The sequence below is a fragment of the Oryctolagus cuniculus genome, chromosome 9 (assembly GCF_964237555.1).
Source record: "Oryctolagus cuniculus chromosome 9, mOryCun1.1, whole genome shotgun sequence".
Lineage (NCBI taxonomy): Eukaryota > Metazoa > Chordata > Mammalia > Lagomorpha > Leporidae > Oryctolagus > Oryctolagus cuniculus.
The window spans coordinates 128,749,411-128,763,595 of NC_091440.1; the positions used below are offsets into that span (position 1 = coordinate 128,749,411).

Below are 14,185 nucleotides of genomic sequence, written 5' to 3' on the forward strand. Positions count from 1 at the left end.
GCGTGTTCACCTGCCGCGAGCAGCGGAGCAGCCATCAACGCTCCTCCTACTCCTTCTCTCCCCGCCCCTCTCCTCCGCCTTCCGACCGGAGACCGACAATCCCCGCCCCAAGCACCCCTGCGCGCTCGGGCCCGCCCTGCCGCGTGGCCTCCTGGGAGCCCGAGGCGCCCCCGAACTTCAACTCCCGGCAGCCCTTGCTTGCCCCGCCTCCCTCGGAGCGCAAGTCCTGCCGGGAGGGGGCAGGGAGCGGGCGGGCCCGGTCCAATGGGGGCCGGCTGCCGAGGAGAGGGCGGAGGAGAGGAGGAAGGAGGCGGACGCTGGGCCGCGTCCCCATTCATTGCCGCGGCCGGCCGGGCGGGGGTCCGGTGTTTTCGGAGTCATGGAGGCGCTGATTCCTGTCATCAACAAGCTCCAGGATGTCTTCAACACGGTGGGCGCCGACATCATCCAGCTGCCTCAGATCGTCGTGGTGGGGACGCAGGTGAGCGAGGAGGGCGGCGGTCGCGCAGGCCAGGGCCGCGGCCGCGGGCGCCTGGGCGGAGGGCCTTGCCGGGGGCCGCGCTGCGCCGGGCGGAGAGCCCCGGGCCCGGCTGGCGGCGCGGGGCGGAGCGGCGCGGCGGGGCCGGCGGGCGGAACCCGAGCCCGCGGGCGGCGGCCAAGGGCAGCTGGGGGACGCGCGCGGCCGCGCCGGGCTGGCGGGGGGCTGCGGCGGGCGGCGCGGGGGCCGCCCTGCCCGGGGGCTGCGAGGTCGCGGGCGGCGGGCGCGCACGCGTGTTTCCCGGCCCTGCTACCCCTCCGGGCTTCTGCACCGCCGAGCGGGGTCGGACCAGCCCGCCCTCCGGCCCGCTCGCACCTGGGGTTCCGGGGGGTGCTGGGGAGGAATATTCTATTTTTCTGCGGAGACTGGTGTGAATTTTTTTTTTTTTTTTTTTTTTTTTTTTGGTCTTCCACGGTTTTGTGATCGTGACCTAAATTGGGCATCAGGTTTTCTGGCCTTTTTCCTGCTGGCTGTCACAGATAACTCCTAATTTTTTATATGCAGAAATATTGAGGAAATGCACGTTATTTGTAGAAAGGCAGAGAAGTATTGGCTTCGTTTTCTTTGTTGCTTTTCGTGACTGAGAAGGAAGCATATTGGAGTGTACGGAGATGCCTCGTAGAGATGTACTTAGTACGTGGGTTTTAAATACCTTCATTTCTTACTAGGGACGGGGACGGTTTCCCCGAGGTTTTCCACGGGTTGCTTTGCTACATCTTGTTACAAAATGAAAACACAGGGTAAATACTAAGAGAAGGAGTGTAACCGCCATGTCCCGGCCTCCTGTAGATGGAACACCTGTGAAAAACAGAGCAGTAAACTCACCGGTATGGTAACTGATAAATTCACAGAGCTGAAGACTGGACTTGATGGGTTCATGTCGGGATACGTGAAACACTGCATACCTAGGAAGCCCTAGAGATCCTGGACTTTTTTTCTTTTTTTTTGCATCTTTTTTTAAATAGTTAAGCAATATAAATTATTTTAGAGGCACATTTCTTGGGTAGGATTGGTCCAGGTTCTGCTCAGTGCTTTGGCTACATAGTCTGGCGTTTGTCACACTCAGTATTGTTGTGATTGGAGACTGAATCAAGTACAGTAACTTAGGAGCAGTATTTTTTTTTATTATTTGACAGGTACAGTTATAGACAGAGAGAGAGAGAGAGAGACAGAGAGAAAGGTCTTCGTTCTGTTGGTTCATTCCCCAAATGGCCGCTACGGTCATAACTGTGCCGATCTGAAGCCAGGAGCCAGGTGCCTCTCCTGGTCTCCCATGCTGGTGCAGGCACCCAAGCACTTGGGCCATCCTCCACTGCCTTCCCGGGCCACAGCAGAGAGCTGGAAGAGGAGCAGCCGGGACTAGAACCGGCGCCCATATGGGATGCCGGCGCTGCAGGCAGAGGATTAACCAAGTGAGCCACGGCGCTGGCCCAGGAGCAGTATTTTTATTGAACATATTTTGTTAAGTTTGGGGTATGTGGTAGGTGCCCTGTAAATATTTTAAATGAGTGACTGTTGCTCACTGTGACTGGATAATGTCCTAATGCACTAGGACTACAATCAGTAAAACTGCTCTGTTCTTGTAAATAGTATTAGAGAGACAATGATAAGTTAAATCTTTGGGAGTAATTTGAAAGTGCTGCTTAGCTGCCGACCAGAAACATTGCATATGCTTTTAAGGGAGTCTCGGTCCTTTCTAAGCATGAAGCAGGAAAAGAATGAGGGCTATAGTATGTCAGCATAAATAGTTTAAAAGCAAGGATTTTTCCTACACAAAATAGCTAATTCCTTTTTTTTTTTTTTTAAGATTTTATTTATTTATTTGAGAGGTAGAGTTACAGGGAGAGACAGAGAATGGTCTTCCATCTGCTGGTTCACTCCCCAGATGGCCCCAACAGCTGGAGCTGGGTGGATCCTAAGCCAGGAGCCTCTTCTGGGTCTCCTCCCATGGTGAAGTATAGGGGCCCAAGCACTTGGGCCATCTTGCACTGCTATCCCAGCCCATAGCAGAGAGCTGGATTGGAAGAGGAGCAGCCGGGACAGGAGCTGACGCCCATATGGGATGCCAGTGTTGCAGACAACGCTTAGCCCACTATGCCACAGCGCTGGCCCCAATAGAGTTCATTTGTATCACTTAACCTGTAGGTTGGTGAAATGGAGAGGGCTTAGGGAGAAAAGCCAAGATCCCATTCTGAAAGCCATTAACCTGTGCTACCGAAAGCCATCCTGCCTTGTTGACAGCTTATGCTACATTTGCATAGTGATGCTTGAAATTTCTCATGACATCAGTTTTTGTGCTTGATTAGTGAGGGATATACCCATCAAAGTCCTTATTAACTAAAAATCAATCCTTTTTATTCAAGCATGGAACAAATAAAGAATAGAAACAATTTTTCTCCACCATTTTCTTTGGTGTGATGAAAAGAAAACCATTCTTCTACTAGTTGTGATTAGTAAATATCTCAGTGGGGATGATCATATCATAAAACAGGGGGTTTCTGTCTTGCATATTACCTGTGCCTTAAGTGGCTGCAGGTTCCTTCTTACAGTGATCTCAAACTTGAGTGCACATAAAAATCACTTTGAAAATAAGCCTTCTGGATCCTAACCCCTAACCTATGGCAAGCACCATAGGTGTGAAGTTTGTAAGTGTGTGTTTGAGTACTAGAATGTTTGATGCTAGAAAAAGCAGGAATGACCCCGGAAGCAGAGTCTAAGGCATACTACCATTCAGTGTCAGACTGATTTGGTGGCATTCTTGCTCCAAGACCTCAACTCCTAGACAACATTTCCTGGCCCTGTTTTTCTTACTTTGAAGATTTATTTATTTATTTGAAAGTCAGAGTTACAGAGACTCAGAGGTAGAGAGAGAGAAGTCTTTCATCTGCTGGTTCACTCACCAGAAGCCGCAATGGCTGCACCAATCTGAAGCCAGGAGCCAGGAGCTTCCTCCGGGGCTCCCATGTGGGTTCAGGGGCCCAAGGACTTGCGCCATCTTTGACTGCTTTCCCAGGCCATAGCAGAGAGCTAGATCGGAAGTGGAGCAGCCTGGACTTGAACCGGCACCATATGGGATGCCAGCACTGCACGCAGCAGCTTCACCCCCTACACCACAGTGCTGGCCCCAGCCTTATATGTTTTAAATTGTATTTTTAAGCTTTAAAAAAATATTTATTTGATGACAGTGACAGAGCAAGAGGAAAGACAGAGATATCTTCTATCCACTGGTTTGTTCCTAAAATGCACATATCAGCCTAAGCTAGTCCAGGCTGAAGCCGGGACCCAGGAATACTATCCAAGAAACCCACATGGGTAGTAGAAACTCAAGTACTTGGGACATCATCTGCTACTTTCCAGTTACATTAGCATGAAATCGTAATTGAACCAGGCATTCCAGTATGCATTTGGGCATCACAGTGGCTTAACTCACTGTACTTCAATGCTGCCCCTAAACTTTGATTTAAAAAAATATATATATTGCTTTAAGAAGCAGAGAGAGAGATCTATTTCATCTGTTGTTAGTTCACTCCCAGATGCCTGCAATGGTGGGGACTGAAAATGGTCTGAGATGCAGCTGGAAGCTGGAACTCATTCTGTGTCCCTCATGGTTGGCAGGAATCCCATTACTTGAGCAATCATGGCTGCCTCCAAAGGTCTGCATTAGCAGGAAGCTTGAATCAGGCTGGGTGTTAAGCCCAGAAATTGCCATGTGGGACGTGGCCGTCTTAATCGTTAGGCCAGACATCTACCTCTCAGCTTTGATTTTTGTTTCAAAGATTTGTCTTTTGAAAGCCTCAGTGTCGGAGAGACAGATCTTCCATCTCGTGCAATCTCCACGTGCCTGCTAGGTCAGTTTGGAGCCTGGAACTCCATTGGGTGGGTCTCCCATGAGGGTGTTAGGAATCCAGGTACCTGGGAAATCATGTGCAGGAAGCAGGATTGGGAGTGCAAGGTAGCTGTGCCTCAGATGCCACTCTGACATAGGCTGCATTGTCCCAATTGGAAGCTTAACCCACTGTGGTACAGTGCCTACCCCTAAACTTTGATTTTTAATATCCCCCAAATAATACTTATCTGCGGTGCTAGAGCAGTGGAGGAGTTGAAGGGAGGGGATCATGTGTACGGGTATCAATCATTCACATTTTTTATGATTTACCTAAATAAATTGCTTTCTTTCTCCACTGAGATCGGCTGTATGGAAAGAGTAGAGAATGGGGAGAGAGAAGGTATACTTTTAGACCATGGTGTACTTTGCAGGTGGAGAAGGAGATAAGACTTAAAACAACCTTTTTGACTCACCTTGGGAAATTTAATCACTATTTCTTAAGTTGAGACTGGAAGGGGAAGCCCTGCAGGTATGTGATCCACACCACCACCCAGTACAGGTATCTCAGTGCAGATGACGTGAACCTAGACTCTGTTTAGTGTTTCTAATAATGTACTTTCACTTCGCCTTTTATTTAGTTTTTTCAGCACCCTATTTTCAGTAACTCAGACAAGTCTAAAAGGAAAAGAAATTTCAGTTTTAAGCACCAATTTGTAAACCAGTTTTTAAACATTAAAAAAATTGAAATGTATTCATATAACTTAAATTGACTATTGGAAAGTATACAATTCAGTGGTTTCTATTATATTCACAACATAGTGTGACCATCACCACTATCTAATTCCAGAATATTTTCACTTCTCTGAAAAGAAACTGCATACTCATTAGCAGTCACTCCTCCATTTCACTCTGTCCCAGCCCCTGGCAACCACTGTTCTACTTTCTGTGTCTATATGAATTGTCTATTGTAGACATTTCCTATAGATGGAACCATACAGTATGTGGTCTTTTGCTTTTGACTTTTGCTCAAAGCAATGTTTTTTAGGTTCATCCATATCATAGCATGTAAGAGAATTCTATGTGAGTATAGGTTCGTCATCCCTAATCTGAAAATCTAAAATGCTCCAAAGTCTGAAACTGTGTCCACCGTGATGTCCCCAGTGGGATGTTCTGTACCTGACCTGAAGTGTTTGGTTGCTGTCAAAATACATGTGCAGTAAAAACACTTGTGCTACAAAATTACCTTCAGGTTATGTGAATAAGGCTTATATGAAACATAAGTGGTTTTGGTTTTTACACTTGGATCCTATCATCATGGTTTCTTATTATATATTCATATATGCATATATTGCAAAATCTGAAAAACAACTCTGAAGGACTTTTCAGTGCTGAGCATATCAGATAAGGGGTACTCAGCTTGTACTTCATTTCTTTTTATGGCTTAATAGTATTCCATTGGATAGATACAGCTGCTGTTTATTTATCCATTCATTAATTGATGGACGTTTAGGTTGTTTCCACTTTTTGGCTTTTATGAATAATGCTGCTGTGAATATTTTGTAAACAAGTTATTGTGCAAACATGCTTTAATTCTCTTGAGTGTACATATAATTAGGAGTATAAGGATATTTCAAACTCTTCGTAGAAAAATGGGCTCAAAAAGCAAGTTTGCTGCAAAAAAATTTGCAAGTTTTTATGGACAAGTTTTTGCATGAACCTGTTTTAATTCTCTTGAGTGTACATCTTACTAGGAGTATAAGGATACTTCTAACTATTTGTAGAAAAATGAGTTCAAAAGGCACGTTTGGCTTGGTGCAAAAAAAATTTGAAATGCATGCATAGTTTTGCTTTTTTGTTTTTTGTTTTTTTGACAGACAAAGTGGACAGTGAGAGAGAGAGAGAGAGACAGAAAGGTCTTCCTTTTGCCTTTGGTTCACCCTCCAATGGCTGCCTTGGCCGGCGCGCTGCGGCCTGCGCACCGCGCTGATCCGAAGCCAGGAGCCAGGTGCTTTTCCTGGTCTCCCATGCGGGTGCAGGGCCTAAGCACTTGGGCCATCCTCCACTGCACTCCTGGGCCATAGCAGAGAGCTGGCCTGGAAGAGGGGCAACCGGGACAGAATCCGGCGCCCCAACCAGGACTATAACCTGGTGTGCCGGCACCGCTAGGCGGAGGATTAGCCTATTGAGCCACGGCGCCGGCCAATTTTTAATAATAGGCATTTTCATAAACTTTTTGAAGACCCTGTATATACATAAATTTCAGGTTTTTGCTCCAAAATAAACTTACCCATTTAATTCCATTTTCTTTTTTTTAAGATTTTATTTATTTATTTGAGATGTAGAGTTATAGACAAAGAGAAGGAGAGACATAGAGAAAGGTCTTCTATCTGCTGGTTCACTTCCCAAATGGCTGCAGTGGCCAGATCTGGGCTTATGTGAAGTCAGGAGCCAGGAGCTTCTGACGGGTGTCCCATATAGGTGCAGGGGCCCAAGCACTTCGGCCGTCTTCTACTGCTTTTCCAGGCCATAAGCAGAGAGCTAGATTGGAAGAGGAGCAGCTGGGACACGAACCGGTGCCCATATGGGATACTGGCACTGCATGCGAGGGCTTAACTTGCTATGTCACAGTGCCGGCTCCAGAAGATTTTGAGTATCCTCAGAATTGTGGGTCATATGGTAACTTTTAATAATATTTGAAGAACTGCAAGTTGTTTTTGATTGTGACTGGACCATTTCACCTTCCCTTTAGCAGTGTGTGGGGGTTCTAATTTCTGCACATTGTTACCAAGGCTTGTCTGTCTTTTTGAAAGAACTAAATTGTCCTGGAATTGTTTCTTTGAAAAACAAACAAAAAACTTAGTACTCCTTTCCCACTTCCTTCACTTAAGACCAACTTTTTTTTTTTTTTTTAAGATTTATTTATTTATTTGAAAGGCAGAGTTATGGGGCAGAGGAGAGGTTTATTGATTGTTTGATTTTCTATTGCTGGTTCACTCCCTAAATGGCTGCAGTGGTTAGCCCTGAGCCAGCCTGAAGCCAAGGAGCGTGGAACTCAGTCTGGTTCTTCCATGGAGTGGAGGGGACCCAGTATTTGGGCCATATGCTGCTTTCCCAGGTGCTTTAGCAGGGAGCTGGATTGAAAGTAGAGCAACCAAAACTTGAGCCTGCCCTTATGTGGGATGCTATGATTGCCGGACTGTTTTCCGAGTTTGAAGCCTCTTTCTTTTTGACCTATAAGTGCTGCTGTCTACATTTAAGTTCTTTCTGAAAGCTTGGCCTGTCCTTCCTGATAATTATACATTGTTCTGTGTCTATAGAGGTGATGAGTCTGTTAGGTTAGTAATTTGGTGCCAGATACTGCTTTTCCCTATTTCTAATACATTGTTTTCTCTTGTTTCTTGTAGTTTCTTTGTATAGTCAACTACTAACTGTTTTAAAATTTTTAACAAAAAATTGAGGTGAAATTAATATAACATATAATTTTATTTTTAAAGATTTATTTATCTATTTGAAAGAGTTAAACAGAGAGAGAGGTCTTCCATCCGCCGGTTTACTCCTCAGTTGGCTGCAATGGCTGGAGCTTTGCCGAACTGAAGCCAGGAGCTTCCTCTGTTTGTTCCCATGTGGGTACAGGGGCCCAAAGACTCGGGCCATCTTCTACTGCTTTCCCAGGCCATAGCAGAGAGCTGGATCAGAAGTAGAGCAGCCGGGACTAGAAATGGCACCTGTATGGGATGCCGGCACTGCAGGTAGTGGCTTTACCCGCTATGCCACAGCACCAGCTCTTAACATAAAATCTTTTAAAAATAGTTCAGTGGTATTTAGTAGATTTATGATATGAAACTGCCAGTTTTGTCTAGGTTGAAAACATGTTCATCACCAAAAAAAAAACTGTACCCATTTAAGGATTTTCTTTTCTTCCTTCCTCTGCCCCTGGCAAACACTACTGTCAGTCTGTGGATGTACTTCTTCTGGATAATGCATAAAAAACAGACTCATACAGGCGCTGGTGCTGTGGCAGCAGCTTTGCCTGCTGTACTACAGTGTTGGTCCCGAAAGTTTTTATTTTCAAATGAAATCTAATTTATCAATTTTTTGTTTTGTTATGCTTTTGGTGTCATATCTAAAATATTGCAAAGTTCAAGGTCAAAAGGATTTATTGTGTTCTTCTAAGTGTTTTAGTTTAGTTTTACAGTATTTATTACTTTAAGTAAATTTTTGTTTTGTATGAAGTGAAGTCCAGCGTCATCTTTTGCATATGCCATCCAGTTGACCCAGCACCATTTGTTGAAGAGACTATTCTTTCCCAATTGAATAGTTTTGGCGCTGATGTTAAAAATCGGTTGACCACAGATCTTTGGATTTGTTTCTGGAGTCTTGGTTCTTTATGTCTAGCCAGTATTATACTGCTTAGTTTGCTATAGCTTTGTGGTATATCTTTGCCTTTTTTTTTTTTTTTTTCTTTTAACACTTAGTTTGTTTATTTGATAGGCATAGTGACACAGCTAGAGAAGGAGATCTTCTCTCTGCTGGTGCATTTCTGAAATAACCTCACTGGTTAAGGCTGGGCCAAGAAGCCAAGAGCCAGGAACTCCATCCAGGTCTCCCATATGGATGATAGGGGTCCAAGTACTTGGGCCATCTTCCGCCGCTGTGCTGTAGTGAGCTAAGCCTCCACCTGCATCACTGGCAATCCCATATGGGTGCCAGTTCATGTCCTAGCTGCTCATCTTCTAATCCAGCTCCCTGCTATGGCCTGGGAAAGCAGTAGAAGATAGTCCAAGTCCTTCGGACCCTGTACTTGTGTGGGAAACCCATCAGAAGCTCCTGCCTCCTGGCTTTGGATCGTCTCAGCTTTGGCCCTTGCAGCCATTTAGGGAGTGAACCACCAGATGGAAGACCCTTCTCTCTGTCGCTTCCTCTGTCTGTAACTGTACCTCTCAAATAAATAAATAAAATCTTTTAAAAAGGAGGGGAGGGGGCCGGCACTGTGGTGCAGTGGGTTAAAGACCTGGCCTTCAGTGCCAGCATCTCATATGGGCACCAGTTCAAGTCCCAGCTCCTCCACTTCCAATCCAACTCTGTGCTGTGGTCTGGGAAAAGTCCTTGGGCCCCTGTGCCCACATGGGAGACCCAGAGGAAGCTCTTGGCTCCTGGCTTCGGATTGGCTCAGCTCTGGCCATTATGACCATTTGGGGAATAAACCAGCAGATGGAAGACCTCTTTCTCTCTGTTTCTTTCTGGCTCTTTCGCTCTCTCTCTCTCTCTTTCAAATAAATAAAATAAATCTTAAAGGAGGGGAGGAGGGAACTGGACTGAAAGTGGAGACTTAAACCCATGATGGGATATGGAATGGCAGCATTGCAGGAGTGGCTTCATCTGTTGCAATGCAATGCCGACCGTGGTAGTATCTACTAAAATTGAGAGGTCTGAGACTGCTGACTGCTCATCTGTTTCATACTGGTTTGGCTATTTCAGGTCCCTTACCATTCCATATCAATTCTACTACTTTAAAAATTATTTTCATCATTCCACAATCAGATTGTTCCTGAGAGTTTTCTTTTTTATCTTTTTTCATTTTATTGTAAAGACAGTGAAACACACACACATGGGGACAAGAGAGAGAGTGCGATTGAGAGCAAGCTTCAGTCTTCAGGCTCACTCCCCAAATGCCTACAGCAGCCAGACCTGTGCCAGCCTAAGCCAAGAGCCAGCAACCTCATCCAAGCCTCTCATGTGGATGGCAGGGACCTAAATACTGGAGCCGGCATCTGCTACCTCCCAGAGTGCACACCAGCAGGATGCTAGACTGGAAACAGAGCTGTCAGGACTTAAACCAGGCACTCCGCTGTGGGAGTCGCAAGAAGTGACGTAACTTCTGTGCCAAGCACACAGCCCTTCATAAGAATTTTATGTTAGCTTACTCATTTCTGTAAACCAGACCATTGGGATCTTAATACCCTGGGATTGCACTGAGTCTGTAGATTGCTTTGGTGAATATTGCCATCTTAAGAACAAATGTTAACTCAGCGACACAATTTTGGAATGATAAGTTTTTCTGTCAGCACTTCTGGTTATTCTACTGCCTGTGGCCCACGTGATTTCTGATGAGGAATCCCCTGTATCTATTTTTTTTAAAAAGATTTATTTATTTCTTTATTTGAAAGGTGAAGTTACAGAGAGGCAGAGAGAGAGACCGTCTTCCATCTGCTGGTTCACTCCCCAAATGGCTGCAGTGGCCACGGCTGAGCTGATCCAAAGCCAGGAGCTAGGATCCTCCTCCAGGTCTCCCATGCAGGTGCAGGGGCCCAACCGCTTGGGCCATCTTCCACTGCTTTCCCAGGCCACAGCAGAGAACTGGATTGGAAATAGAGCAGCCAGGACTCGAACCGGCACCCATATGGGACTCTGGCAGTGCAGGCGATGGCCCTACCCACTATGCCACAGCACAGCATCAGCCAGTATGTGTTGTTATTTTTTTTTTGAGATCACTTGTACATGACGAGTTGTTTCTCTGTCTTGAATTCACCATTTGTTTTTGTCTTTCACCAGTTTGATTATAATTTTTGACTAAAAGTGAATCTCTGTGTTTATCCTACTTGGAGTTCACTGAACTTCTTGGATTATATGTTTATTACATTTACCTCTTGTTGTTTTTTTTTTTTTTTTGCTTTTATGGGAAAATTGGATTTTTATGGATGTGACTTTTGCTGTTCAAGATTATGTCCTATAATATATCTCAATCATTTGCTCTCTCTTCGCTTCTGTAAGTCAGAGAATGCTAGACTTGTAAAGGCTGTTAGATCTTTAGCATTTTAGAAAGTTTGGATTCTGGGTAGTTGGTGTATTAAAATTGAGTTATAGTTGTAATAAGTAATCAACATAAGAACATTATTTTAACATAGCAAAGTAGGGATTTTAAACATCAGATTTATATTTTGTCATTAGGTAGAAGGTTTGAGTTATAAGGTAAAAAAACTGGTTAACTCTTCAAAATACCTTGAGATTGACATTTCTTTCTTTTTTTTTTTTAAGATTGATTTATTTGAAAGGCAGCTTTACAAAGATGGGTAGGTAGCAAGTGGAGACCGAGAGAGAGAGAGAGAGATCCTCCATGCACTGGTCCACTCCCCAAATAGTCACAATGCCAGGGCTGCGCCAGACCGAAGCCAGGAGCCAGGAGGTTCCTCTGAATCTCCCACATGGGTTCAGGGGCCCAAGCCCTTGGGCCATCTTCTGCTCTCCCATGCACATTAGCAGGGAGCTGGATTGGAAGTGCAGCAGCCGAGACTCATGGGCGTTGCAGGAGGTTTTACCCACTATGCCACAATGCCAGCTCCGAGATTGGTATTTCTAAGAATATTGAGAGATGGATTTTAAGAGAAAGAATCTGCAGTTGTTTCAAAATAAGTTAAAAAATAGTGAGTATAGGGGCTGGTGGTGTGGCATAGTAGGTTAAGCTGCCATCTGCAACGCCAGCATCCCATATGGGTACCAGTTTGAGTCCTTGCTGCTCCACTTCTGATCCAGCTCCTTCCTAATGCTTCTTACATTAGGGAAAGCAGCAGAAGATGGCCCAAGTGTTTGGGCCCCTGTACCCACATGGGAGACCCAGATGAAGCTTTGGGCTCCCAGCTAAAGTCTGTCCCAGCCCTGGCCTTTGCAATCATTTGGGGAGTGAACCAGTGGATCAAAGACCTCTCCCCTTCCCTCCCTCCCTCCTTCTCTCCCTCCCTCCCTCCCCTTCTCTCTTTCTGTGCCTCTGCCTTTCCCTCTCTGTAACTCTGCCTTTCAAATAAATAAATAAATCTTTAGAAAGGATTAAGAGTACATCTTTATCTGTTATTAATATCAAAAAGAATTAAAAAACTTAGCTTACACAATGTAAAATAACCAGCCTTAAAGTGGCATGAGTGAACATTTATAATTCAGTCCCGCCTGATGCTGGTTATCTGAGAAGAATTGCTGGAAATAGAACAAAACCTTTTCAGTGAATGGCCACATTTCAAAATACAAATTTAAAACACTATAAATCCCAGTCTAGTGTGGAAGAAATGAAGAGACTGCACTAAGATCTGGCATACAAATCTGCAGCTGCTAAATACAATGCAAGGTAATGAATCAGCTCTGGGAGGAGCTGGAGGTGGAGCTGAAGGACAGTGAAGATCTTGGCGTGCCAGTGGAGTCGTCTTTGCAGAGTGTGCCAGCTGCGACTGGCCACTTTGGAACTCCTCTAACTATTCACTGTCTTGGAAACGGTGTGGATACTGATGATGGTGGATGTTAAATCACCAGGGGAAAGCAGGCACTGACATAACCAAGTGTTGCAGGAGCCAGCCCTATTTATAGTGCTCAGTCTAGGTGAGAAATAAAAAAAAGGAAACCACACACATTTTGTATAGTTTGTATGTTTTTAAGACACAGCAGTCTTAAAAAGTGACTTTGTTACCAGTATTTAAAAATTGGTGGATTTAGCTGAAAGGCCCAGGTTTCTAGTTTTTCCTTAAAGAAATCAAAATCCAACTCATTCCCAGTGGACCTGAATATCACCTTCTTTAGATGGGTCAGCCAGGATCTAGATGGCCTAAGCTCTTACTGCTGCCAGTTGCCTAACCCCGGCTGCTTTGCCATTTATCATTATATTCTCTTTTTTTTATAGTGTGAAGAGAGCAGTGAAATATTTTGTTTCTACATGTGTTTAAGAAGGGGAAAAGTTGGAGATTATTTGGGTTATATAATAAAACCCTGTTAACTTGATACCTAAGTTTACATAGGCAAGCTACATAATTTTTCTTTAAAAAAAAGGCTATTTCACCTATAAAATGAAGTTAAATAGCAACTCCTTTGTAGAGTTGTTAGATGTAAATGAGGTTAACCACTTGAAATGGTGATGGTTATGTATTATGGTCAGTACTGTTATTACTAATTAAAACGGTTGTACTTTAAAAAAGACTAAATTTTAAGAAAAGTGATTAAGTTTTGGCTGATGTAAGAAGTAGTGTTATATTTTTAATGCATAGACAAAATGTTAGAAGAATACCATGACATTTTAAACAAATACCTTTATTGAGGTATTACTGATTTTCTGATGCCATCTTGACAGAGATCTGGTGTTCTCATTCATGAACTTGTCTGGGAAATTCAGTTAGTGATCTTAGTTCTCTGGGCTGCCCTAACAGAAGACTGCAGGGCGCTTTCTCACAGTTCTGGGGGCTGAGGAGTTCAGGGTCAGTTACCCGCGGGTCTGCTCTCTCTGAGTCGCCTCGCCCTCCGCAGCCTGCAGCTGGCTGCGTTTCAACCTGCATCCTCACATGCTCTGTGTTCTGTGTGCGCACATCCCTGCCGTCTATATATTCAAATTGCCTCTTCATAGAGGCAGCTTGCATTACGTCAGCTTGTAGTAAGCCTGCTCTGATTGCCTTGCTTTACTTTAACCGCCTCCCCAAAGGCCCTGTCTCCAATACAGTCACATTCTGAGCTACTACTGGAGATTAGGGCCACAGTGCATTAATATTAGGACACAATTCAGTGTCTAACAACCTCTTAAAAAGCCATTTATTCTTATTTGTATATTCATTCATATATATGAAAATCAGAAGCCATAAAGGAGAAGGCTGAAGTAGACAGTTTTTTAAAGATTTATTTATTTATTTGAAAGTCAGAGTTATGCAGAGAGAGAAGGAGAGGCAGAGAGAGAGAGGTCTTCCATCCGCTGGTTCACTCTCCAGTTGGCCACAACGGCCGGAGCTCCGCCGATCCAAAGCCAGGAGCCAGGAGCTTCCTCTGGGTTTCCCATGTGGGGTGCAGGGGCCCAAGGATTT

At 44.7% G+C, this 14,185-nt stretch overlaps 1 protein-coding gene and 1 long non-coding RNA gene across 18 annotated transcripts in view; one reads left to right on the top strand and one right to left on the bottom strand.

Annotated features, from left to right (window-relative positions):
- LOC103348951 (uncharacterized) overlaps nt 1-138 on the bottom strand; it is a 52,532-nt gene extending 52,394 nt beyond the window's left edge. For all 9 annotated transcript variants that reach the window (XR_011379063.1, XR_011379060.1, XR_011379057.1 and 6 more), the window contains exon 1: nt 11-138. This is a non-coding gene — a long non-coding RNA (uncharacterized lncRNA). The remainder of the gene's footprint in view (nt 1-10) is intronic.
- Nucleotides 139-192: 54 nt separating this feature from the next.
- The window catches only part of DNM1L (dynamin 1 like), a 53,870-nt gene continuing 39,877 nt past the window's right edge, over nt 193-14,185 (top strand). For 7 of the 9 annotated variants that reach the window (XM_008259414.4, XM_008259415.4, XM_008259412.4 and 4 more), the window contains exon 1: nt 212-481. In XM_008259414.4, the coding sequence (XP_008257636.1) occupies nt 380-481 (102 nt within the window). In that variant the 5' untranslated portion in view covers nt 212-379. Of the gene's footprint in view, nt 482-14,185 lie in introns of all 9 variants that reach the window. The other 2 variants (XM_008259413.4, XM_070049628.1) reach the window with 2 other exon arrangements.